Source organism: Poecilia latipinna, unplaced genomic scaffold (assembly GCF_001443285.1).
Source record: "Poecilia latipinna isolate Pla-1442-1.1 unplaced genomic scaffold, P_latipinna-1.0 Scaffold1348, whole genome shotgun sequence".
In the NCBI taxonomy this organism is placed as follows: domain Eukaryota; kingdom Metazoa; phylum Chordata; class Actinopteri; order Cyprinodontiformes; family Poeciliidae; genus Poecilia; species Poecilia latipinna.
The window spans coordinates 129,613-156,536 of NW_015113964.1; the positions used below are offsets into that span (position 1 = coordinate 129,613).

At 38.3% G+C, this 26,924-nt stretch overlaps 1 protein-coding gene and 2 long non-coding RNA genes across 3 annotated transcripts; all 3 read right to left on the minus strand.

Moving 5' to 3' along the window:
* Positions 1-1,172: 1,172 nt before the first annotated feature.
* On the minus strand, positions 1,173-26,924 carry LOC106961909 (uncharacterized). The gene is made up of 3 exons (XR_001427854.1): positions 25,651-26,924; positions 10,103-10,110; positions 1,173-1,183 (listed from the first exon to the last, which is right to left on the minus strand). It is a non-coding gene; the product is annotated as an uncharacterized LOC106961909 (long non-coding RNA).
* gins3 (GINS complex subunit 3) lies at positions 16,462-19,392 on the minus strand. Its single transcript, XM_015056011.1, has 3 exons — positions 19,086-19,392; positions 17,707-17,940; positions 16,462-17,013 (listed from the first exon to the last, which is right to left on the minus strand). The coding sequence occupies exons 1-3, from the start codon at positions 19,254-19,256 to the stop codon at positions 16,783-16,785; spliced, it is 636 nt and encodes a 211-aa protein (XP_014911497.1). The 5' UTR covers positions 19,257-19,392; the 3' UTR covers positions 16,462-16,782.
* On the minus strand, positions 22,142-25,245 carry LOC106961908 (uncharacterized). The gene is made up of 2 exons (XR_001427853.1): positions 24,288-25,245; positions 22,142-24,237 (listed from the first exon to the last, which is right to left on the minus strand). It is a non-coding gene; the product is annotated as an uncharacterized LOC106961908 (long non-coding RNA).

Here is a 26,924-nt window from a genome sequence, read left to right on the forward strand (position 1 = left end):
GGTGCATAACAGGAGGGCACAACTTAAAAAAAGAAAACAAGGATTTTGCAGCATGTCTAAAAACCTGGAAGTATATACCATGTAAGTTATTAGCTAACACAGGGCAGGTGTGAAGATTAACAAACAAGGACGTGGTGTGCAAATGGATACAGGAGCTGTTCTGTTTAATTTTGTCTAGTTGCAGGGCCAGTGAGGAGACTACACGCACCAATCAGGAAAATAAATGTCAGGCAGGTACATTTTTAAAACACATTTGAGCCTTTGTTTTTCAAGATGTAATATTAGCAGAAGAAATAACCCTCACAATAAATAAAAAAAAAACAGAAATGAATGTGCAAGTTTATATTATTACATATACACACTTATATGTGGCTAAATGGTCCATATCAATTTTCTAAGTAATCACACCCTTTTTGTAGCAATCAACAAGCTTCTGTCATAATTGTGGTCGGTTATTTGGCTCCTCTTCTTCAGAGAATTAGCAGAACTCGTTGGAAACTGGTTGGTTTCCTGGCACAGACTCGGCTTTTCAGCACAGTCCATAACTTTCCAACAGGGTGGAAACATTTACATGCCTCTGTTAGATTGATTTCTTCAGCACTGGCTTGTTTTAGATGTTCAATGTTAACCTCCTTTATCCATTCCAAAACCACTTTTTCTCCCAGTGATCTCAGTGTATTTGGGATCACTGTCTTGTTGGAACACTCACTTGTGTCAAAGTATTAACCATCTAACACAAAATATGTGTTACAGGTAAAAAGATAACCATTCAGGACATTCAGTAAAAACTCAGAGGTTCTGCTTTATAATCAGCACCTTTGAGCGCGGCTGCAATTGGCTGCTGTTCATGTAGATAGGCTAAAAAGTACTTTATCATTTTAGACAAACATCGATTAACGACTAAGGACATTCGAAGGTGTCAAGGTGAGCCTAAGCCAAAGAAAACCACACCAACTTCCTTGTGTAATGAAGACAACTGGCTCCAGATTTCCTCTAATCAACAGCTAGATGACTGAAGCTTATCCTGTTGGATGTTGCAACTGGATATTAACCCTAAAATCATTTGGATGAATAGAACGGATAAAAGCAAACTATCACTGAACTTCCAAATAGTTCCAAACCTCATATTAAAAATTTATGGGCCATACTTTAAATTGCTGCCTGTGTCAGAAAACAATCAATTCTAATATGCTCCACGAATTAAAAAGAGCGGTCAAATATTGAGATGGGAGGCTGCTGATGGATACTAAAAGCTTGTTGCTTATCTCTAACTTATCAATGGTTTTTACCCAAGTATTATTCAGGGTTGTTGTACATATTCTAGTCTGTATTTATTATTTTGACTCTGCGTTAACAAGAGAAAATTGTCAGCAGACTGGTGTAATAATTTCTACATTTTAAAAAGTTGGAGTTATATGTTGTGTAACAGTTTAAATACATCTGTTAAAGCATTTTTTTATAGAATATTCATTATGCACTGTACCAATTCATAATAAGCATTATCTTAAGTCACATCACAAGATTAGCAAATCCAATCTACATCCAATCACATCAAATCTAAGTTGAGCCTGTTTGACCAGAAAAAAAAAGATAAATCCAGAAAACAGAGAGAAATAGAAATCAAAAGGAAAGATAATGATCTAAAGAAAATCTTTAGTTTACACAAGTTTGTGTAAACATCAACGCTGTTCACACAATAAACTACTATAACTATAAATCAACAAAAATACTATTCATAAAAGGCTGCTAAGTTTTCAACATATCATGCAAATAGGGGGATAAGATTGTTTCATTTTTTTTTACTATACACTGAATAGGTATTGTAATAGGTTATTGTTTTACAGAAAAACCTAAAACCTTTGCCATTCCTGACTGCGGCCTCCTGTGATGCACCGGGAGTCTGGTACCCAACGATAAAAGATGGGCTCTGCTTTTAACACCACAACATTTTTGTTGCCAGTCCTGAAGTGTCACCTTTATGCATGAATGAATAAATCCACTGCTGGCATGTTTGATGTCCCGGTGCCTGTAGCACTCACCAGCATGTTTTAATTCCCAGGATGGGGTTTAGCGAAGTGGATGGTTGACACCAGTGCTGTTTCTTAAAATAAAAAATAATAATTAAAAAATAACTAACTAGAAAAGAACAAATACTAAAATGGACTTTTAGGAGCTTTGCTACCAGTGACATCCAGTCAGGGGAGGCAAGTGAGGCATTTAGAGAAATAAAATACAAACAATCAGATAAGAGAAACTCAGTTTGTCCATCTGACTGTTCGATAAATTGTTTTCTCTGCAATTTCTAAATGTTATGGTGACATTTGCTGAATGTACTCATTTCCTGTTCAAATACATGGAGAAGGGCAAGGTGAAGCTCCTGTTCTGTTTCACACACAGTGACCGAAGCCCATTACCGTCTTTCTTTATAATCCATGTATATGTAAAATAACCTGTTTAGTTACATAATGTATGACACAGGTTGACGCTCCAAAGTCTGTCTAATACTTATTGAATGTGTGTGTGTGTCATATTGAGTCTTTTTGATTGGTCATAAATGGTGAGGCAGGAAGTACCATGCTGCACTGATAGGGGGCAGTGCTGAGCCCCATTGGCACCATGGGCAACAGATGCTCTTCTTCTACTGGGCGATTATCTCCATTGAGGCAGTCACACAGTTAAAACAAGGACGATTTTTACAGCTTCATATGCAAACAAAGCTAAGATCATATTTTCAATTCTAATAAAAAAGTAAAAAAATATATTGAATGTTTAAATGGTTTCATTTGACTGTATATGAATTTTTTTTCTTGCCATCATATTGCTAAACAGTATGAAACTGATTAAAGCTTAATTTAAAGCTTTTAAAATAAGTAAGCACAATTACTTAAGGTCAAAATTGAAATATAAGCTGTTATTTTGGGTTTTGAGTATGTGTTCTTCTGATTTCAAATAAGTAAGTGCATCACCAATAATGAACCTTACAACATGTCACTCTGTTATCTACAACCTGTCACACAGTCAAGTCTTATTTTCTGTATGTGTATAAAAAAAAATATCAAAAGTAACAGCTTAAAGACAGAAATAGAGAGGACCAAAGAGTTAAAATGGATAAAAACCCTTTTGTCTTTGACAAACTGAAAAAAAAAGATCTCTCTCTCTCTAAGGTCAGGTTTGTTCTGGATTCCCCCTCAGTTTCCTGAAGATATGACCAGGTAAATGGTCCACACATCCAAAACATGTTTTGAGGGTACTTTGATGTCAAACATGTTTCACAGCACTGAAACTGCTGATTTGATGTACGCCCCAGACTCTGGTGACAATGCAGCAGTGACCTGAGTGTTACCTCTTATGAAACAGATAATGACATCAACCTCGTCAACCTTGAAAAGGAGGCTATTACTGGCACGGCTCAGCAGCGGGTCCCCGCATGTTTTCAAAAGTGTCATTTTTAGTATTAAAAGCTAGTCTTCTGCAACCCTAGTTTAATTCAATTCAAACTGCAATACAATATTTTAAAATGTAGTTGACTGTAAAAAAAGTCAACTAGTAAAAACCAAGCTGTTGAGGCCCAGTTACTTCTATAAAGTCAGTGGCACTTCTACTCCTGAGAAATCATTTGGCGATTGTAGAGAGAAACAACTAACCTTCAACAGGGAAAAAAAAGTACTTTTCTGACAGGATTGAAAATGGGTTGAGAGAACAAAATGGAGACAAAGAAGAAGACACAGAAGCCTCAAACTACAATAAAAAAACAAAGATAAAAGCTGTTTCTAAGCTGATAAGGTAGACTGGCTCTCTGCTGGGGTCCAGTTGGGGGCCACCAAAGATTCAAGCATGAATATATAACAAAAAAATTACGCTTTCACAGGTAACAGGTTTAAAACATTATGTTAATGTACATTTCTCTATGTGTAATTACATTTACATATGCATGTCTGTGGTTGTATGTATTTATATGTTATGTAAATACATATTCGTATGTGTGAGTATGAATATATTACATATAATTTGTGTACATATGGATGTTTTCAAATTTATAGTTTTTCCCCTACACTGTACTGTTCATTTTATTCTGTTTTTAGTTTCTGTTGCTCTTGTTTTGTCCACTTTTTGCCACGACATTTTAAATTTTCCACTTGCGAGATTAATAAAGGATTGTCTTATCTTATGAAGAATTAAAATCTTTGATTTTCTTCTAGTAAGACTGAAATTTGGCATTGGTTTGGTTTTAGAAGCAAGCAAAAGTGCAAATAATTAGTGTTGCATGTATTACCTTCTTACTTCTCATACTATATCTTCTCTCACAATAATTTTCTTTCATCCATTCTCTCATTCCATTGATAAAAATGTTATTCAATTTTATTTTGTTGAGATGGAAATTGTGGTGCAAACCAGGAGGCAGACCCCATTCAAATTGTTCAAAATGCTACCCTGGTCAGTCACCTCACAGCGTGAAAGTGTCCCATTACGGTTCTGAAACTGGACCGCCACAGGCTCAATCTCTGCAATTTCCCAGCGTGTCCATCAGCAGTCATGTATCTGCACAAAATGGCCTGCAGCTAATAGGACTTTACCATCTCACTGAAAACCGCAGAAGACTAAGTCAGCTGAATGCCAAAACCGCAGGAAAAGAGGTTAGGATTGTCAGTCAGTAATAAAGGATGTTGTAGTCTGAGGTAACTCTGGTCGAAGGTCGAGAGGTGAGACATGTTCTTGAACCTGCTGACAGTAGGCAGCAGCTTTTTTTTTTTTTTTTTTACATGTTGTCATGAAGGATCGTTTGATATGTGTGGACACATGTCAAAAAGGTTTTAGATCAAACCCTAAAGCCACGTCGTTCACTGCCCAGAAAATTGGACATGCACCGTTTCTCCCAGGAAGCTTCAATCTCTCACATCAGAGCAGCTTTCTCACTGCAGTCGGTCATCTATGATAATTTAATGTTACTGTTTCTAAACAAGAATTGAAACACCACTTAATTAATACTTTAGTCTTACTATAATTTATTTACAAAGTGATGTTAGTCTGCCTAAAACAATGTTGGATTTAAGAATTTTTGTGGGTCAAGGGCCACTTTAATTAAAAACAGATGATGGCAAGTAAAGGGATTTGAAAAAGAAAGTTGATCATTTATTTATTTATTTATTTAGTCTTTTGTGTATCAGAATAATGAAAATGATCAAGCTGCTGGTTCACTTGATATTGTATACATCTAGCGTCAAGAGCGATATTTTGAGTTACTGTAACATTGGAACCCCGCCTGTCTACGGTTCAGTATTCATGGAATCAAATTAATATTTCTGTGGAACAAATTATTTCCCAAAATTTTGCTTATTTCATAGAGCATATCTAAAATTAAAAAAACAGCGTGGGAAGCTAAAATACTACTTGACACTCTGGCTGGCATTTGTAAACCAACCAATCGAGGAGCACGATTAATTTAACTTCCTGCTGATGGCGGTACCCCAAACAATTAAAATTGACAAAAGGAATCTGAAGTACTTGTGCATTTCAGCTTTGTGCAGGTTGTTGTTGTCCCTGTTGGAGTCAGAGTCTGACCCAGAGCAGGAAAAAGAGGACAAGGAGCCTGCAGGGCCATGCGACCTTTGTGGAGAAGCACGTGAAGCTAACAGAATCATTGTAGAGATGTCGATCAGTGTAGAACCTTATTTAAGAACCATGTTCTGTAACCTATATGTATTCTATGATGTGCAAGTAATCAGTTCATTATTGGTGAAGAATTACCTGAAGTCGTGAGAGAAAGAAAAATAGTGTATTGTCGTTATGTCGCTCCAGAAGCCGCTCAAACTGACAGCGATGCAATGTTTGGATCTATCGAGAGCTGAAAATAAACCTATGCGTGTCAAAGAGTTTGAAGAGTGTCGTAATACTGAAAATTTTGACTTGTCTACTTGCAACTTCAGTATAATTAAACTTGGACAACAAAATTGTTGCAAGGAAAAGAAAAGGCAAAATTACAAAACTGATTTGCTGGTGGTAATCATGACCTTTTTTAGGAGTTCCCCCCCAAAAGGAGAGAGAAAAAAGACAAAAAAAAAAAAAAAAAAAAAACTTAGTATGCTGAAGAGAAAAATGAACTTTATAAAGTTAATTTTCTCTGACTGAAAAATATAATCCAGCACCAGGAAAGAGTAAATTTTAGTTTTTTTGCACTCCTGCTCCCTTAAACAAAACAATGTATTTGTGGCACCCGAGTGGTGTACCAACTAAATAACTGCATGAGTTTTGAACAGTTACGAAACAAAACCCGTAAAAGTTACAATAATTTATTTTAAAACAATATCAGAAGCGAAGGAGGTGCGGACAGTCCATGACAATCAACCCATAAGCCAGTCTATAGTTTGTCCTTATCTGAGCAAAGGAAGGGAGCGGTCCTCCACCACATCAAGTCCTCCGTTCCTGGCGAACCCTGTCAGCGACCCAGCCGCCGCTCCTCGACGGCGACCAGTCTTCCCGTATAGTCCGCCTGTCTGGATACACCGCCTCCCCGCTCCTGCCACACAATCGCCGCCGCTCCGTCTTCTCCCTATTTTTTTCCTGTCCGTCCTCTCTGCTTGTGTCCTTTTTAATTGTCATGACAATCTCCACGCTAATTAAGCAGATGTATAGCACCGGTGCAGGGCTTCTTTGGGTATCCGGACACGTGACCTCCAAAATAAACAATCAGAAAACATGCAAAACAATAACTCAAAAGTTTAACTCAGCTAAACCTAAGAAAATACATAATTTCAAAATATGACAAGCAAGCAATCAAAACAATATAAAAGAAAACATAAATAGAATTCCAAAACGGAAAAACCGAGGCCACATTACCACATATTTATGGGCTAAACAAGAGGATTTGCATTATATTTTCCATTCAAGGACCAGACTCAATAAAACTGCCAAACCAAGTCGAGTGTTTGCTCGTTTACTCAAAAGCAATTTCCAATACAACACCTTCCTCGTCACCACCAAGAAGACAGAAAACACCATATGAACGAACAGACTTTGAAACAAACCTTCACCACCATATTAGACAATTCTCACACTTCCAGATGGTCAACAGGCAACCAGAACAGCACCTCACACAGCTTTGTGCTTTATGATCCTGACGGCCACAGTGGAGACAGCTGAGCCCACTTGACCTGCATGAGGCTAAACTACGGGACCCAAATGACTCAACAAAGAAACACATCCAACGTGCACTGCAGCATGCAGCAATCAAAACATATCAGATTCCACACCTCCTCATTACCACATTGCTCTCTCAGTAAGTTCCTACATAATTTAAGTTGTGTAGAGGAATAGTATCTATCACCTGAACAGCTGTCAAGTCAATAGTCTTCCCCATTTGTTTACATACCTTAATATATGGTTGATGCATTGAAAGTATTATTTTTAACCGATTGGTCTCAATACACTTTTTTTTTTTTGTGGATTAACTACATTTTCAGTTTTCATCAGGCGAAAACCATAATCATCAAATCTGGATCTGACTTGAGAGGCCTGCATTTGGAGGATGAAAACGTCTCGGCGTTCCTCCTGGATCTGTGGCTGCAAACCAATCTTTTATAGGCAGAAGGCAATGTATCCAAAGAGTCATCCAAAGATTTGGAGACAATAACGCACTATTGCATAAATAAATGCAACAAAAAAAGTTTAATCTAAAACAAAAAGAAAACAGAAAAAAAGTGGTCTTCATTTGCTCACAGTGTTAATAAATTCATATGCAGATCTCATTCATCGGGTATGAAGTCTTCACACCGAAGCATTATTCAGAGCAGTGCAAAAGGTTCGGCTCCATCACTAAAAGCCCTCTTTATGTATGCATATCTGTGCAGCCTACACTCATACCTGCACAAAGAAACCATAAATTGTTCAAACACAGAGGAAGTGACTTAGAACTCCGTGTGGGGCTGTCAAAGCCAACCCATGCTTGTCCCAAATGTTCACTTCTATTGATCGAAACCTAAAAAGCTTTCACTCAATGCAGTAACGCCACAGGAGAGCACAGTGTGTCGACTGCCAGCAGACAGACTGACCCCTGGGAGGACCGAGCCACTGTTATTATTAGAATGACTCATCACTCGGTCATACTGCAAAGTGGCCTCTGTAGATTTAGCCGGCTGTGAGAGTCTGCATCAAAGATGTATAGAAAATAAGGGCTATTAAAGTGAGCTGCTCATAGTGAACTCTGTATATTACATTGAATTCCTCAGCTGTTTATATGATGTACATTGAGGAGTAACTTACATCACTTTGGATTTATATATAAAATATATAAAGCTTCAGAAGGCGTTTGTTGATCAAATTTCAGTATTCATTTTTCTTTTGTATAAACTGTTAAGAAAATAAATTTAGAATATGCTAGTTTTAAAACTTAACATGTCTTGATTAAAATAGCCTAATTATAGTTTTCAGATTAATAACTTATTCTGCCCTATTGACCTTTATGTTACCTGTAGTTACAGCAGATTGTTTGCTAAGATCTTTTGAACTGCCCTTTGTCTGTGTGGGAAACAATCAGGAGAAGTTCCAGTTTTCACACTCATCTGTGAAAAGCCGTAAAACAGCAGGAGTTCAGGTCAGTAGAGGAGAGTCTCAGCTTCCACTCTTTTTAGACAAAGGGGACAAACGGCTTTTGATCTTGGAAACAAATTTCAGGGAGTTTCTAACTAAAGATAGAGCCAGAGATTTCCCTAAAATATATTATAACTATAAAATCTTCTTCTTCAACAAAACGTAACTACATCTCTTTGTACAGTTCAAGAAAGTTACAAGAGATCACGATAATCTCACTGTACAAAGGTAGTCAAGAGAAGTGCACAAAAATCCACAAGTGTTTGCTCTTTTGTCTCAACACACTTATAGAACTTTGCAGTTCTCTTTATTGAGATGAATCTTCATATGTCAGCACACATTCCTGCGACTGCACCACACCCCAGGCCCAACGCTAATATAACTTTCGCAGACCACGTCAGGATGCAGTTGTACCTGAATATTGGCCAATGCCAGCTTGGCACTACAGCCACCAGAATCACATATCAAAGCTATGTGTGCACAGGCTGCATTTCATAGCTGCATGGCCACGACCACGACCATGGTCCAACATAAACCACGACTACAGTAATAAACCAACATGAAATCAAAGCTTGTGTATACACATATAACGCCGCATCGTTATTTATGCATTTATGAATATGTTGTTTATATGCGCCTAATTAACTAGCCACAACAAACTCGTTTGTGTCCACTTTCTAATCCAGTGTGACGTCCATTAGGTTGGCATAAATTCAGGACAAGATGATTCATGAAGTTCTTATACATCAAACTTCAGGGCCGCTACAGATATAAGTTTTTATAATGGTGGTTTTTATCAGAGGCTTCCAAGGAGCTGCCTATTTTTCGCTCCCTGCTGCCAGCCACCTGCTTCAGATAATAAGGCGAGGCCAACAGAGTACGGCCCCCCCTGCACCTCCCCTCTCACCGTCCCCACAACATGCCACTGTACGAGCTGTTGCTCAAGCCGAAACCAGGGGAGGAGGGCTTGAGAGGGAGATAATATTTATTTGGAGAGCATAGCGGGGGCGTTGCCTCAGATACAGCTAATCTTCACACCTCATTGCTGAGATGTGTCTGGCTGCTGCCTTTTTTCCTTTTTCTTCTCCTGTTCCCCTCCTGCTGTCTTCCGACGACTCATCTCTTCAGACTTCCTGGCTGTTTCTTTTTTTTTCTCTCTCTCTCTCTGCCTCTCCCCACCTCAGGGACATCAGCTTAAGGGGCCAAAGGGTGGTGCAGTAGAAAAAATAATGGAGATATTATGATAAGCCCATCATATTATCTTGGAATTATAATATGATAGTGAACTGATAATGTGAGGAGTTTCAAGCACGGTGGCATTGGAGATGTTTGTTAATGGTGTAGCCTTTTCCAGGTATTTACATGTTTTATGTGTTCAGGTGTCATGTCGATCAAAACTTCTTTCAAACTAACCACTTGCAAAAATACTCGACAAGAATCAAAAAAGTTGCTTTATTAAGTTTGGAATCCCAATGACGAGAAAGTCATATTACATTTTAATGCTCATGAAACCTATGACAGAACTCACTCACAACATCCACTAATCCTTGGATAAGTAAGATAACCTTTGACAAAATATATGTATGTCTCCTTTTTTTTCTATGTTCTCCCTCCACATATGGGTTCACTGGGTACTCTCATCACCACAGTACAAAAACCATGAGTCGGTAGATTAACGGCTCTCCATATTTGATTTTAGGTGCAAGTGTGTGCATGCCTGATTGTTTGTCTTGTGTGTCTCAGTGTTGCTGTGTGATGGACTGGCGACCTGCCCAGATGTACCCCGACCCTGCTGGAGAAAAGGATCTGCCCTACTTCTGATAAGGAGATATAGACTTTTTTTTTTTTTTTTACTTTAACTAAAAAAGATTAAAGAAACACAAATCCTATCCACAAGATCTGCTCACTGAAAGCCACTCCTCTCACTAGACTTCAAAGGTTAAGGATGGTATTTTTGTACTAGGTACCAGTAGTTTGTCATACTTTATCTCTAAAACCAATTTCCATGGACACGGAACAGGGGAGGTGTTTGATATAAATCAAGTACAGCATTCCAGGAAGAGAACATCATACCAACTTAGGTGGAAATGCCATGGTTTGAAGATAGATTGCTGTTGCAGGACCTGGAGATCTTGCATCCATGCAGTCCACCGTATATGAGGATTTGAGGAAAATGGGACTATATGCAAAAAAACAAAAAAAAACAAAAAAAAAACAAGAAAAAAAAGCTGCATCAGAACCCAAACCCACAACATGACAATGACCTGAAACATATGAGCAGATCCAGCAAGGATTGGCCTAGAATTAAGGGTAACACTTTATCTGAAGGGGTGTGCACAAGACAGACATGTCACTGTCATGAACATGAAGGAGTTGTTACCACTATTTGTGACTGTTGTCATGAAGTGTCATTTGGTAAATAATGATATTTTTATTGCAAAGTTACATTAGAAGTTGCATTAAAACTGTATTAAAAGTGTCAACTTTGTATTATTTGGTAAATAATGACACTTACAGAAAAGTTACCTTAAAAACTTGCATTAAAAGTTCATTAAATGTGTCAACTTTGCATTGAAAGTGACATTACTTACCGAATGACATGTGACAACAGTCATACATATTCATGGTCATAACAGATGTTATGTCATGTTTATGACAGTCTCATGTCAGTCTTATGCACACCACTTCAAATAAGAGGTGTGCATTAAGATATGGATAGTCCTTGGCCTAGTCAAAGTCAGTAACATTAAGATGCTTTGGAGTGATTTTAAAGTGGGATGAACATCCAAGAAAGCCCTCAAAGTGAAACTTTCTTCAGGACTGTCAGAGACTAGCAGCTGGGTCTCACTGAAGTTATTTCAGCTGAATTGGGTAAAATTCAGCTGAGTTATAACCTTTTCATCAACTAGAAAACACATTTTGCTCAAGTCTTTATTTAATGAGTAAAACAAGGTCAAATGTAAGTGTTTTTCATGTTAACAAGGTTCTAATAAATGTAATAGATTTTTTTTAAAAGCCTTTGTAATCCATCTATTCCTTTTTTTTTTTTTCTGTTTGGCTCCAGACTTTCTCCCCTTTACTAATACAAGCTGGAAGTCATGAACCGTTAGACTAAGATGTTTTAGGAATACTCTTAATCAGCTTCATATCTTTATCTTTTTTTTTAATTGGCCACTGGCATCCTAATACGTGTTATTAATATGGACATGGTGAGACCTGGGCGTTAAATATTAAGCTTCATCTTTTTATAACGAGCCAGTCTCATTCAGCTCAAAAAGATTTCAAACAAGCTAGAGGCAAAAATATCTAATATTTAAATTTGAAGTCTGACCTTCCTGCCCCCGTTTGAACTGCTGTGACTCTGGTAATTAAATATTCAGAAGTTTTGCTTTCATGTTTGAAAGTATGTTTTATAGATCCTTTAATTTGTCAAAAAAAAAAAACTGTGTGCAGTTTTACTTTATTTCTGCTGTCTTTGTAAAAAACTCATTGTTCTAATGTTTTAAATCTCCACAGTGTTTTTATTCATAGTTACATGCTTAAGAGCTGTGAGGAGACTTTGTGACGTAAACACTCTTGTGATTTATGTCAACCTGTACGGTAAGCTGGGAGACACTGTGAACGACCCTTCAATGAAATATTGGCAGCAATATAAATGAAATTACAATTTAGGAGCTTGTATGCAAAGTTGAGAGACAAAAAGTGAGCCTTGGACTCCCCTGAGTATTTTATTGTGTACGCGAATGCTTTTCCAACAAATACCAAATGTCAGAGGCCCTTAAAGAAGACGGAAGCCAGAAGCAGGATTAGTGTCTGGTATGTCAGCTTTCTGGACGCTCGCCCTCAGTCTGCCCTTTGCTTCAGCCAAACCTTTCGCTGAGACTGCCCATCAGGATCCACGGATGGGCATGATGGATCTGCTGTCAGGCAGGAAGGTGTCGATCTAAGGAAATAAATTAAACTCATTAAGGTTACAAGGACTGCGATTTCTTCAGTGCGGTTATGATACAGGTGCTGAAATAAACCTCTAATTTAGAGGGACAAAATAGCGGGCAACTTGTTCTGGAATATAACAAATCGCAATCATTAGGGGAGGGCAAAATAAATTCTTGTGTGAACTTTCTTGCTTCTTACTTAAGGATGAGCTACACATGCAATAATTTCATGAAATAAATAAATGTGTCTGTTGTTTTTGTTGAAAGGAGATATCTATGAATGTTTGTAGGCATGACTGACCAATCAAATTGCTGCTTCCTGATGTTTTGGAGTCAATTGTTTCATAGTTTGTTGCACAGCAACAAAAATGGAATATGGGTCACTTTTATTGTGAATTGTTTGCTGTTTATGGCCAATTTTAATAACTGGCTGCATCCAAACCTTCTTTAAATAAATACCACACATCTACATACATACATACATACATACATACATACAGACAGACAGACAGACAGACAGACAGACAGACAGACAATCATCTTGGTGACGTGTTGCAAAAATAGCACCACTGCCAGCAGTGATGTGATGAATGCTTCTTGTTTGGTCCTCTGTCAGGGTCAATAGTGACAGCCCAGAGGGAATGTCAATATTTACATAACCAGTGACCTACCATCTAAATCCATCATCTGACCCATGTTTAACACGGCGGCGTGCTACCAGGATCCAGCCACCCTCACATTCTGGATGACTTTACACAACCCTTAAACAAAAGGACATTTTCTGCAAATGCAGAATATTTACAACATAAAGGTGAAAATGTTCCTGAACTGATGAGGGGAGCGATGGTTGGCAATTGAAGTGATTTGTGTCATTTTCCCTCTAATCTACCTAACATGACGATTTGATTCAGTTATGTGAAAAAAATTAAATGATGATGTACAGTGCTAGTTAGGAACCGGTCCATCTCAAATTAAATTGTAGCGACAATTTAATTTGAAATCAACAATTTAATTTGAAATCAATGTTCTTAATTATTAAATAACTGTAGAAGCGGGAGGAAGCATGTGCATACAGGTCATTTATTCAAGATGATTTCTACACGCATATCTAAATAACTTGGGGTTTTTATTTACTGAAGGCGCAGTTCATGCGGGTTAAGCCCAGATTTTGTCTTTCAGATGCATAAACATGTTGCAGATTGTGTTATTGTGCATCGCTGGTCTACTGGTTCAACCGGAAGATTTTTTTTTTTTAAACAAATGCAATTAGTTCCACTTATGTGCCTCCTGATGTTATGAGTGCAAAATTTAAAATGCCAACACAAAGAACAAGAGCAAACAAGACAGTGTGTATTCTTGTAATGAATAGCACGTTCAATAGCAGTAATCTCCTGGGACGAGATCAGGAGGTCCGCGAATCCAAAAGCTGTGAGACATCTATGCAATTTTTGTTTGTTGAGTATATATTGGATCACAGTTAAAAACAGTCATTTCACTTTTCATCATGTCTTCACACTTCAAACATGCACACTGCACACATATGACCTTTCAAAAAGGAATATTTATAAATCTTATTAGGTCTGAAGCTTGTTAAAAGATTATCTTTAAACGTGAAAACAAAAGATGTATAACATTTTGTAGTGTTTGCAGGGATGCAGAAAAGTGAGTTTTCATTCGCATCAATTTCATTCGCAGCAATAGGAATGATGGCTGCTGTAGTCTGGACAGTGGAATCATTTTTCTTTTGTTTTCTTATGGATTAGTCAGATGAGCACCAGCTTGCATTGAGGACCCTTACATGTCTATGTCCAGAGCAGGTAGCTGAGGTCATGTGATCAGGACCTGCTGGCTGTGCGTCACACCAGCCTGAAAATCAAATTGTTTTGTTACGGAGAATCCAAGTCTAAAACTCTACCATTGAGTCCACAATCTTTGAACTCTATTACTTGTTTTCTTTTTTTAATAAAAACTAGCTTTTACGTAATTTCAGTTTCTTGGTTTATGTTAAAACACTTTGAGATCATTTTATCATGAATGTGGCTGTAAACATTTTCCATATTAAAGCTCAGAACCATCATCTTTAAGTAATGAATGGCAGTGATTATTGAGAATTGTGTCAAATTATTAGTCCTTTAGTTGGCTGGATATTACCGTAGTTGGCCTATGGTTGTCATAGAAACCACCATATAAATTATAATGATTTACTGCTAAAACTGAAATATTCCATTAGGGTTTTTAAATTTTTAAAAGGGTTTTTAAATTGGATTAGAAATGTGAGATATAAAGAATTAGACACAATTAAGCAGATATAAGACAAACTTAAAAATTCCAGTTTAATTTTCAAGGGTCTCCCTCAATGAAAAATTTAATCTTTCTCAAACCAGTAAAGATGTTGTTTTTCTTTTTGTTTCTTTTTTAAAGAAACTTAAAATATTAAAGGGCATTTTAAAAAAGTTCATTTTGTGCTCAGAATAAACAAAAATGCTACTTTTCAGTACCTCATCAAATAACCTGTTAATCTCTCATTTACTCTCTGGAGAGCTAAATGTTTTTGGCAATTGTAACCAAAAACTACTGTACTTGCAGTTTTGTTGAACATGCTCTGTAAATGCATTCAGAATGAAATATTTTCTCAATAACTCGGACATTGTGTTGTGTATGTGTGTAACCCAGTGACACATTTTAGCAGCATTTGGTGCCTGGCAGGTGGTCATTTCTGACTCCCCACAACAGTTGGTGATTTAGAAGGGACCTCAATCTGCACACTGTGAACAGACTCTACTGTATTCATTACATGGAGCTGCTTCCTGGGTAATAATCACAAAATACAAGAATATGCACATTAATTACTTCTTTCATACAGCTTAGAACTAGATGCATGCTGAAATCATTCATAAGAGTTAAAAAAAAAAACAATAGCTGCTATCTCTAATGTGAGTTTTTCTTTGTTTCTGTGTGGATTACCTAACTGATTCTAAGGTTGTTGTTTTTTTTTTTAAAGGTTTTTCAAAATGTATTACACCAAACATTTAAGTATGTGATACATACTCTTATTGCCATAACTAAACATTAAATGTGGAAACAATTTTCATTTTTAAACATGCACGTTTCATGATTTTAGTTCTTTTTCAAGCAAGTTGTTTTATCATATAATTTCCATTTTAGAATGTTGGGATTTATGCCCCAGGTTTGGACTTGGGTAATCGGTTTCCAGAAGGGTTCAAATCTGCACAGATTTTGCTACAGGTCCAAAATCAACGTTATAATATTCAAGCTGCTTTGTTATCACAGTACTACTTAAAGCTAGAAATTTACATATCGCCAAATCATGTCTGGAATATTGGAAAAAAAGTGTCTCATGAAAGACATTTTGCCCCACCTTTGAATTCTCCTTGCAGAGAAATGAAAATATAAATTAAATAAATAAATAAATTCCTTAGATGAGAAGCAACCCCACAAAAGGATGAATCAGGATGCGTCTCAGAGACGACCTGTCAGAGCCATCTGAGGTTATACGTTATCAGCCGCTGACACAATATCAACACTGGAGATTACACACACAGCCTGGAACTCATTATCTAATAAGGAAATTGACCAAAAGTCTTGCGTTCTCAAATCCGTTTGCTGCTAAAGTTGAACAAGCATTGATAGCAAAACAGTCAGCGCACTTTCCTACAGCTTACCTGGCCTGAATTTATCACAACTGATTAATTTGTCAGAGCCAGAAAAAAAAAAAAAAAAAACTCCAAGAAAAATTTGGTTTTGGGTCTTCTTCGTCCCTAGACAACTGGAAAACTTTAGGATCGACACCAGATGTTTTTTTTTTTAACGGCTTCTGATGGGAATTACTGCTGTGGAGAAAAACATCTGGACTAATATTGTTAGCCTCTCAGAACTGCAATGCAGCAGAAGCAGCAAAAGGCTGGTTAAGGAAGATCCATGACTGGTTTTGTTAATCTCACCTTTACCGTTTCATTTACAGTGGAATGTGTTTTATTCCCTATTGGTTTGATCACTAAGTTGTGATTAATTTAAGGCAAATTAAGAAGGGCTTCAATGTAAAGAAAAAAAGAACTATAAAACCTTTACTTCTCATACATAAAACCAATATTTATACACTTAAAAATCTTGCCCCAATTATCAATTAAACATGTCTGCATTTCAGCCAGGGTCCTCGTCCCCGTAGTCTCTTTGGGTCAGGTGTGGAGGAGGACGTCGTCCTGACTAAATCTGCTCCTATAGACCCGGTACAAGCGGGCCGAGGTCAGGACTGAACATCGACCAGCTTCCTCTTGCGGTAGTTCAGAACCAGGCTGGAGGCAGTGAGCTGTGCGGCCTGGCCCTTCTCCCAGCCCTGGAAGCCGTTCAGGCCGTTCTGACCGGACCTGAACAGAACCTTCTCCAAGCAGTCCAGTCGCCCCACCAGCACAGATGTGTCTTCATTGTAGGCGTTCTGGGAGGAGTCCATCGTTCGCCTAAAGCGGCCGATGAACGTCTGGAGGGACGACAGAGTGAGAAGGTCACGATCGCAGTTTGCAGTTAATGAATTTTAATATGAGTGATGCTTTCTATTTTTTTTTTTGAAGTCGATCCCATCTGGAATTTTTTCTTCTACAGGCAAAATTGTTTAAAAGTGTTAGAAGCAAAGTGGAAGAGGGCGATGGTGCCTCTCAAAATCAATGTATTGGATTGCTGCACCCTCTAGTGGTGATAGAGATCAATAACACTGCCTTGCCTTCTGACGTTTAGCAAACAGGAAATGGAGCAGAAAAGACATCTGGGCTGCTAAACCTGTATCAGAATGTTGATCTAAATGTCAAACTTACAGGTTAAATTAAAGACAACTCGCTCATGCACCGAAAAAGGTAAGAAAATGCCAGCTGTTGGTGGCAGTTAATAAAACATGCTGCCGTGTACGCTTGGTAAATTGTAAATTAATGAAGAAACTAATTGGCTTCTGTCCTTGTCAGAAGTGAGCAGGTTTGTCTCCTCACCTAAAGGTCAGACACACAATTACTAATCTGCAAAGACGTCCCACCTCATCTAAGACGAACATAAATCACAGCAAATGACATCTAATCAGTGTACATTTGTCTGACTGACAGCGTTTGTTGTTTTCCACTCGGGGGTTATCTTCAGAAACGGACTCAAGCTGGTAACTACTGCACTTCCTCCCAGTCGCTCGTACCTGTAACAACGCGTTTGCGATGTCTGGGTTTTCCGGATTGTCAAAATGCAGCATCTGGGAGCCCAAGCCGTAGTAGTAGGGCCCCATCTTATGCAAGTCCACCACGTTGGGGTCCGCCGTGAACACGGTCCTCCAGCCCTCTTTGTAGATTTTAGGGAGCTCCACAGACAACACCTTCCTCTTCTTCTCATACAGACCCTTACAGAGCCATAGAGGAAGCTCCATCTTTGTGCCCTGAAAGGAAAGAAAGAGCGCTTAGTGTAGCAAACAGGCTCTTAGGCACCAACAGGCCGCTCTCCAAACTGCTGGCGCCGATGTGTTCGTGAAGGCAAATGAGCCAAATGCAAATACCTTAAAACATATTTTTTTAACTCTTCATGATATTCAATCATTCATTTTTAATATGTGCTTAATTCTGTGCTTTGTCACATGTAGATTCACGTCTTTCTCTGTGCTTAACATGCAAGAGACAGGGTTCGAACTGGTCAGGTTATGAGTCCATCACAAAGACACATAGAACTAATAACTAAGGGCAGCTCAGTCACTAATTTTCCTAATATTCATGTTTTTGGATTGTGGGAGAATCCAGAGGACAGACCCGCACATGTACAAAAAAAAAAAAAGCATGAAATGCCACAGAGAAAACACCTGACCATTATTTGAACCTGCGACCTTCTAACTACAAGGCAACAGTGTCATATGTTGGATCCACTTCGAAGGTATGTTAGTTTAACGAAACACAAAGACGGAAAACAAGATTCAAAGGTTCAGACTTTTTTTTGCTGAATTTTTTGGCATTCTGAAATGTTTCGAATCAAACAAATTGTGATGTCAGACAAAGATAACCTCGGTTCAATAAATTAAACTAAGGCTAATTCATAAATATAAGCTTGTTTATCCAAATAAGTTGAGTTTTGATTCAAAATTAGCCAAAGAATTGTATGTTTTGTGTATTGTATGTTAAATTGTATGTTTGTATGTTTTTAAACTGTAAGAGTTTTAATTTGTTTTATTTATTTTTTTTAATTGTTATGTTGTGTTTTAATGTACAGCAATTTGTATCATCTGTGGTTGTTTTAAAGTGCTTTATAAATAAAGTTGGTATGGTATGGTATGGTATGGTAAAAAAGATTAAATTTGCGCAGACTTTACGAGGGAGTAGTATTTATTCTTGAACACCGAAAATGTAATTTTTAGAACAACAATGACTAAAACTATTAAAAACTAAGAACACTGAATTGAGATTGGCGAGACGTTCGGTTGAATTCCATATTATTTATGCCTCAGTAACTTTTAAGTACATAATAATGTAAAGAGTGATTTAGAGATAAATGCTGTGCCAGAGGTCATTGTAATTTATTGCAGAAAACTCAACCAACCTCTGGAATGTCCTGTGAATCACTAGACTTCTCCAGAAATCCAAGTCGGGGGAAAACGCACTCCGTCCGGACAGGCAGTCTCTCCTGGGAGAGCAAAATGTCGTCGAGAGACAAAAAATTCTCCTCCATCCCCACACCGGGAGGTACGGGAAAATAAGATGGTGTGTCCATGTGAGTAAATGTGAGACCAAAGTTAGACAAGTAACGGAATAAAAACAATGAAATTCTCCCGTCTTACAGCGCTTCCACCACACTTCCTGGTTTTTGGCGCCGGAACAAATAAACCAATCACAACGCTGGAAACAAGTGCGACAAACTGACGGTGTGTTCTAGTTACCTCGGAAGTTTGAAATCTATTTCTGAAAATATGTCACACCCATCTTCGTCTTGGAAGTTGGGAATCCACTAAAATGTACTAATAGTTTGAATATTGGCAGAGCAAGAGTACTATATTGAAAGTGTTATTCTGTGCAATTTACGTATTGTGAAGGAGAATGTCCACAAATGTCTTACATAGTACCTTTAGTGAGTTGGATTCATAGTTGGAAGTTAAAATTTTAAACTTACATTTCACAAAATTAACTTCAAGTTTGTAATTTCAGCTCAGAAAGCTACCACCTCTTGCTAACACTGGTTCAAATCCAAATATGACTGCTTCTCAACAAAATAACGGGTTTTCGTTGGGATTTCTGACAACTTGGATAAAAGACTGTGATACACATTTTAAGTATAATTTGTGGACATTTTTATTTTAGAGTACAAATTCATGAAATAAAGATAAAGTCACTGATATGTGCAACACATCGTATTGCAGATACTACTAATTTTCCAACTTGCAACTAGAAAGCTGTTAAATTGGGGCGATGTAATTCCCACATCCGACTAACAACTGTACCAAAATAAATTGAACAAAACATGTGAGAGATTTGATGAGATATACATTAAATATGTAAACCTTAATTAAATATTTAAGGTATACAGAACATGCGGTTGGACTTGGACTTTGACCTTGAGGTTACTCTGGGATTTCTCACTTTCCAAGTCATAAATTTGATGCCGTCTTGGATTTTTCCAACTTTGAATCAATGAAATAAAAATAGATGAAATAAAGACATATATGGAAAACACCATCAGTATCTATCGACTGAACTGAGCTCTGAACTTATACAGCATAATGTCAGATTGACTTCTGTGATATGTTATCAGCATTTTCTATATTGCAAATTATTTGAATAAAATATCCTGTTATTGAATACAAATAACATATCATATAAGGGGCAGCTTTCATCAGTTATTTAATCAACAGGATCAAAATGCCAAAATAAAATCATGTGTAATAATATTTTTGACCATTGGAGGCCAGAATATCACCACGAATAAAAATAGGGTCACCTTATAACCAGTTGGAACTGTTAAGGTAACCAATATGTGAACTGTAATTATATTAGAAGCGTAAAAAGAAAGCACAACAACAAGTAGCTAAAAGTTAGACAGTAAATTCAACCTTGAATTTCCATCCAATTAAAATGCAGCACTTGTCTCAGTGCCCTCACCTTTTCTCTGTCACTTCTGATAACATTCATCAGCTGATAAATGAGGAGTGACAGCCAGTCCAGACTGTAATATTGTACTTTCTCCTTTGTCAGGGTAAAATCAGTTCACAAATCTTGACGACAGCAAAAACAGTTCAGTCATTTTTCTTATTTTGACATTGCTGATTCTCAGACACATCCTTCAGACGCCACATTAAGGTCATCAGACACGTGGGCCAACTTCCACCTCAACAAAGTGTTTCTTCATGACTCAAGAAATTAAACAGCTAATAAATTATAAGGATTCAAATGACACCAGGCTAGATTTAATAACTGGGTTGGCGGCTCAAAGCTGTCTGTCTCAGTCGTGTCCTTGGGCAATACTTCAGCCGCCTTGCCTGCTGGTAGTGGTCAGAGGGAGTGAATGACAGCCTCGCTTCTGTCAGTCTGCCCCAGGGCAGCTGTAGCTTACCACTGTCAGTGTGTGAGTGTGTGCATGAATGGGTTAATGACTGAATGTAGTCCTATAAAGCACTATGCTGTAGCATCACCATTTACCATCTACCAAGGTCCTTGTAAGCAAGGAATGAGCTGTAACAGCATCATGACTACAACTGCTTTAATATTAAATGAGGAATAATACGGAACGAAAGCTCCAGTGGGACTGAGCGCTTTGTGCCAGAAGCGAGTTGATAACGCTTTCAAACTCCATTAAAGCTGCATCAGATGCTGTCACACACACCGCCTGTGAGAAGTGGCTGTTTAACAGGACATGAAACTGAATTCATACTGTAAGGTTTTTTTATTTTTATTTTGATGTGACACTCTCCCAACATCAACCAGCAGCAGGAAGCCTTGTGATGGACAGCAAGGCTTCCTGCTGCTGGTAAGTCGCTGTGTAAGATCCACATGCGACTCGAGTGGAGTCGCACGCGGACGCGCATGTGAGGTTTTCTCAACGGACATTGATTTGAAGCATCATGAAATATTTGAAGCTCTTAAAAGTTTGCAACAGCCTGTTTTTTGTGGTATATTTTTCTTTTTCTTTTTTTTAATCAGATTAAGGACAGATATTTATTGTGTTAAACAATGAGCCTGATATTTCAGACAAACTCCACATATCCATTTCTTTTCTAAATACCTCTTTCTGTTGGACTAAAGTGCGATTTTATTTTTCTCTTGCTGATTTTTTTTTTAGCTCAGTAACACTTACATCTCAGCACTTTGGAGGCTTTCTAAAGTAGTGCAACTTTGCTCTAAGCAAAAAAAAAAAAAAAAAAAAAAACTTTTAATACACTTTTTAGGAGAAGTGGGATTTCTAGGAAATGTAGCTGAAGATTTAAATAAGATAAAAATGTGTTACCTCACATTCACATCTTGGAAATAACTCCTCATCTGCAATGCCTCCACTCTGTAAGATTCCTTCAGTGACCTAAAATGCAAGACGAACTCACATTTGTCTTGCTGTAAAAGATGCATTTGAAACAGCAGGGGAAAAAAAGCTGAAAATACTTTTTTTTTTCTTCTAGCACAATTTATTCCACCATTTGTTTACAGTAGCTTTGTAAATGCAGTTTGTACGTTGATTCGTAGTAGTCTTCACACATCAGCTCTTGGCATTCTGAAGAGTGAGTAACACCTCACATGATTGGAATATTAAACAAATGTTGTTAAATATGAACAAATGAATAAATAAGCCCCGTTTCAGTGGCTCCACAGTGGAACAACAAGAGTCCTTTTGAGGGTCCGAGTGCCTCGCGTCTCCAGTCGCAGACAGGTACATCAGTTTCCAGCAGAAACACAATGTGGGGGAGCTGACTGTAGCAGAGACCAGGAGGCCCCCTTTTGAGTTGCAAACACACATGCACAAACAGTCATGGAGGGATTACGAGCCAACAGAGCAACCAGAGAACAGAAGAGGGAAAAGAGGACCGAGAAAGTCACACGAGTCATTTTGAAGAATCCAAATGCAGTTGCCTTACGCGTCCTCATTTATTTAAAAATTTTTGTAAAGGTTTTTGCAGAATCTTTTTGCAGCCCATTTTTGCTTTGAGTGACACTCCAGGTTTCTTTAAGTGCCTTTATCGTTTATTTTTACTCTCCCTTGCTAGAGTAGGGAACAGGTCATTTTCAGTTTCATATTTTTTTTCAGATTTAGTTATCTTGTACTCAACCTTTTCAGATATCAAAAGATGCCATTGCCCTGGGACTTTTTGTACCAATCAGGAATATATAAATACATATCTGCTTTCAGGTCACTCGGGTAAAACTTGTACTTTCCTTCCTATTTTAAAATAAAAGTTCTCAAATATAGAAACAAACAGAGGGTCAAGTTTGAAGCAGATAATGTCACAAGCTGACAGCAATTGAACACAGTGGCCACAAACAGTCAGATTTGACCTTTTCATGAGATGTCTTTTCCAAATACCTTGAAGACATTCTTGATATCAATGCTTCCTTGTCCCTCTAGTTTTATGGTGAAACATCCTGTCTCAATCCCTGTTTGTCAAACTATTTCTTATTAGAATTTGGTAATGCTAGAATTTCAGAAAAACCTTTTAAAAGATAAGTCATAATTAAATCACGATCAGTCCCAAACATAGAAACAGTCTTCAGTTTAACAAGAAATACGGTGATATTTTAATAATAATAATATTTCATTGCATCCAACTGTCCTGCCACAGTGTTGTACATTTTTTATTTAACTGTTATGGGCTTTGTCCTCCTTTTGCTGTTTTTTTTTTATTTATTTTTTATCAGTTTTAATTCTAAATTTCTAGTCAGGTACATGATCTCAGGTGTAAGCAAATTTTATGACTTCCCAGAAATTTTATGAAACTCTTAAAGGACATGTTAACAAATGCATTGCTTGTTAATTTTTATGGGTGTATACTCCATCCATCCATTTTCTATGCACCCTTGTCCCTTAGTGGGGTCGGGAGTGGGTGTGTACTAAAATATTTATTTGAAATGAAAAGTAAAAAAAAAAAAGTCTTAAAAGAAAAACGTAAAACTCATTTACTGCATCTGTGTTAAACAGATTAAGTGTTGACAGACATTTCAAGCATTTGTTTGTTGGTTCTTTTGATGGTTATGACCTTTCCTAAGCAAGAACATTACATAACACCAAAAGGCTGCAGTTTTCTGTTGCTTGGACAGGTTTTACAACACTTACAGTGATATGCTTGGACACAGCACTCTGTGACCAGCAAGCTTCTTTCACAATTACTGTCTATGCTTTGCTCTCCATGTGGAGGTATCAGTTACTGGCTGCTGGACAAATTGGGTCCTCTGGTTCTGTACCTGGCTGGTTCCACTCAGTAATCCCTCCATGCAACGGACACAGTCTCGCAGTCGCGCTCACTCCAGGCTCTCTCTTTAAGAAATGACTAATTTTTACATGAAAAATCTGGCAGATCTGATAGAGAAAAACTGAGAGAGGTTACAAGTGAAATTTACAATATGTCATGTTGCTTTTCTGCAGCTGTAAACATTAGCAAAGTAAAGGGAGGACTGCCAGTTGCACACACAGGGAACATCTAGACTGTAAACATTTCAATACAGAGACACACACAGCACTGTCCCAGTCAGCCCTCTACAACGACCTTTCACACACACACCTACACACACACACACACACACACAGACACGCACGCACGCACGCACGCACGCACGCACGCACGCACGCACACACACGGCTTCAGTAACCTGTCACAATCCAAGCACACACACACAGACACATTCAGGTGAAGCCTGACACTGACGCATCCCAACCACACACACGCACGCACGCACGCACACACACACACGCTTTAAGGGCGTAAACTACATTGCTTCCAGCTCCCTCCTCCCTCCCAGTCTGGACTGAGCATGTGCAGACCGTTCCCCGTCTTCTCCACCCCACCACGCCCGTCTTTCAGACCAAGCGAACGCACCGGACAAGCTGACGTGCCAGTTCCTCTCTCTTCCTGCTCAGATGTGCGCAGAGCCGATCTGAAAAGCATTTTATGTACTTTCTGATGTAATTAATCTGGTGTGGACGGTACGCAGAACTGAGGCAGGGGGCTATGAAAGAGGAGCGCACTGTGAGGCAGTCTTTTATGAGAGATCACCACCAAGCTGGAGTCCTGTTTGTGTGAGATGAGAGGCCCACTGAATAATGTACAAGTCTGTTTGCAGTTTTCTGCCTCTCCTTCTCCTTCATCCTCATGTGGTTCCTTTTCCTCTTCCACCCACCCTGCCCTGCTTCCTCCACCCCCAAAAAATCCCCACCCAGTTAAGGCCATGGAAGGACTGGACACAAGTTACAGACAGGCCTGGACCCAGAGACGAGATGGGAGGCCCGTTAAGACCATGCTTTGATTTGGAGGGGTGTCTGAAGGGAGGCGGGAGAGGGTCCACGTTGTATGCAGTATCATCAGCAGGTTTCGAAATAAAAAGCTTAACAGAGGCCCTTTAATGCGTGATGGTTGGAAAGTCACATTTTCTTTTTGGTTCAGTTTACAAGGAACGGTTGTCTGATAGGACTATGGATTCCGTCACGGCGAGTATGCGATGATCACTTTGATTGTTTCATCAGATTTGGTAGCGTCTGTGTCCAGATGTCCATGGTAGGAACCTAATATGTCCTGAAGACAAAAAGGAGACAGACAGGACAGACTGATGTTCTCAGAAATTAGAAACTAATGTCAGAAGTTAGAAGCTGTCAACCGTTACGTTTTCAATTCGTTTTGGACGATAAAGGAATTAGCGTTTACCAGACCTTTCCTAACAGATACTGATTTCCAATTTTCTCCTATGGTGGAATGTTGGCCCACTTTTCTTGGTGAACTTATTTTAAGCAAGGATTTCATGGACTACAAGGCCTGGGTAAAGTGACCGTCCTAATCTGACTTAAGTCTGGACTTTGAATAGGCCTATCGTAAGAACAAAACTGTTTTTACGTTTAAGATCACAAGCTAAAGGACAGACGTTTTGCTTGAGGATTTTTGGGTTGAAAGCAGAGTTCATGGTGATGTACAGATGCATTATACAACATGCATGAGAGAATTAAGGCAATACTCCATGTATATTTTGGATGAAGGAATAGCATTATAACATGATGTAAAGCTCAAAAATGTCAACCTTACATAATACCCCATTAAGATAAAATTGCATAAAGTGTTATTTAATTTCCCCAGCAACTTTGTTTTGCTTGTTTGTGAATTCTTTATGTAAGTTTCATCCTGCCTCAGATTTTTCAGTATATGACAAATCAATGAGCAAAGCTGATCAGTAGATTTTGATATCACGCCAACTAATTAGTGCATCACAGCATACCCAAGGATAACAGATTAACCCTGTTTTAAGTAGCCTGGCCATTGCCTTCCTGTGCAACTCCACTCGATTCTCATTTCCCTTCAGTGCTCCATCTGGGAATTCTCCCATTGAACTAGATTTTGCTGGCTGAATTTCAACCAGGCAGATCAGTGAACTGAAAGAGGAGTTGTGAACAATGTTTTAGAGTTGTAGAGGAAGTGAACAAAGTAATTTAATCCATGCTGCCAAATATTGAATTAACATTAACATCCATCTCATTCGACTTCTCTCTTCGCAGTGGAGGATGGTTGTTTACAGTGAAGGCCATTTCCAGTGAGCTTCAAAGCATTGAACTGGCGCATTACATACACCGGGGGCACACGTTAGCAACTGGGTAAAATTATAAAATTCAACAGATCCACAGAGAAAGAGAGCAATTGTTTCTCAATAGCAGACCTTCTTTTCCAGCCCCAGTTTCAGTAGAACATGGGGCTGGTTTTTACCAGACTGTATTTCAAGGGGAAATCCACAGTTTTTTAATATCATTTTTAAAGCTACTAAACATTTCCATCATGCTATTCCTGCAATTTCAACGTCTGTAATGAGACGCCAGAAACACTGTGGGATTTTAAAATTAGAGTTGTAATGCCCTCCCATACATGCTGCTGCAAGTTGCCAGTAGATTTTCTCTTAATTTACAAAATAGTCAGCCATGTCCTGGCTACCAGTGGAGAGACTGAGAAAAAACTGTCAGAAGTGAAACATTGGCAGTAAACTCTAAGGATTACCTTGCCTGCTGTTTTTTTTTGATTGTTTTGGATTGACTCGCTTACACGTTTCTGGATATAAACTGGCCTGTTTTGAAAAGAACAGATTTTGCATAAATAAACTGCACTGAACTCAATGAACTGCCAGCTTTAGGTTTGGTGGTAAAGAACCATAATGAAAGGAATCTTGTGCTGCATATTAGAGTTTATGCACTTTCTTCAGCGGGCGATCACACTATGAT

Excerpts from the sequence above, each read along its gene's own strand:
- gins3 (XM_015056011.1), bottom strand. The coding sequence starts at position 19,256 with ATGGACACACCATCTTATTTTCCCGTACCTCCCGGTGTGGGGATGGAG. Across the intron at positions 17,941-19,085 it reads ATTCACAGGACATTCCAGAG|GGCACAAAGATGGAGCTTCC; the intron begins GTTGGTTGAGTT and ends CTTTCCTTTCAG. Across the intron at positions 17,014-17,706 it reads TCGCAAACGCGTTGTTACAG|ACGTTCATCGGCCGCTTTAG; the intron begins GTACGAGCGACT and ends TCGTCCCTCCAG.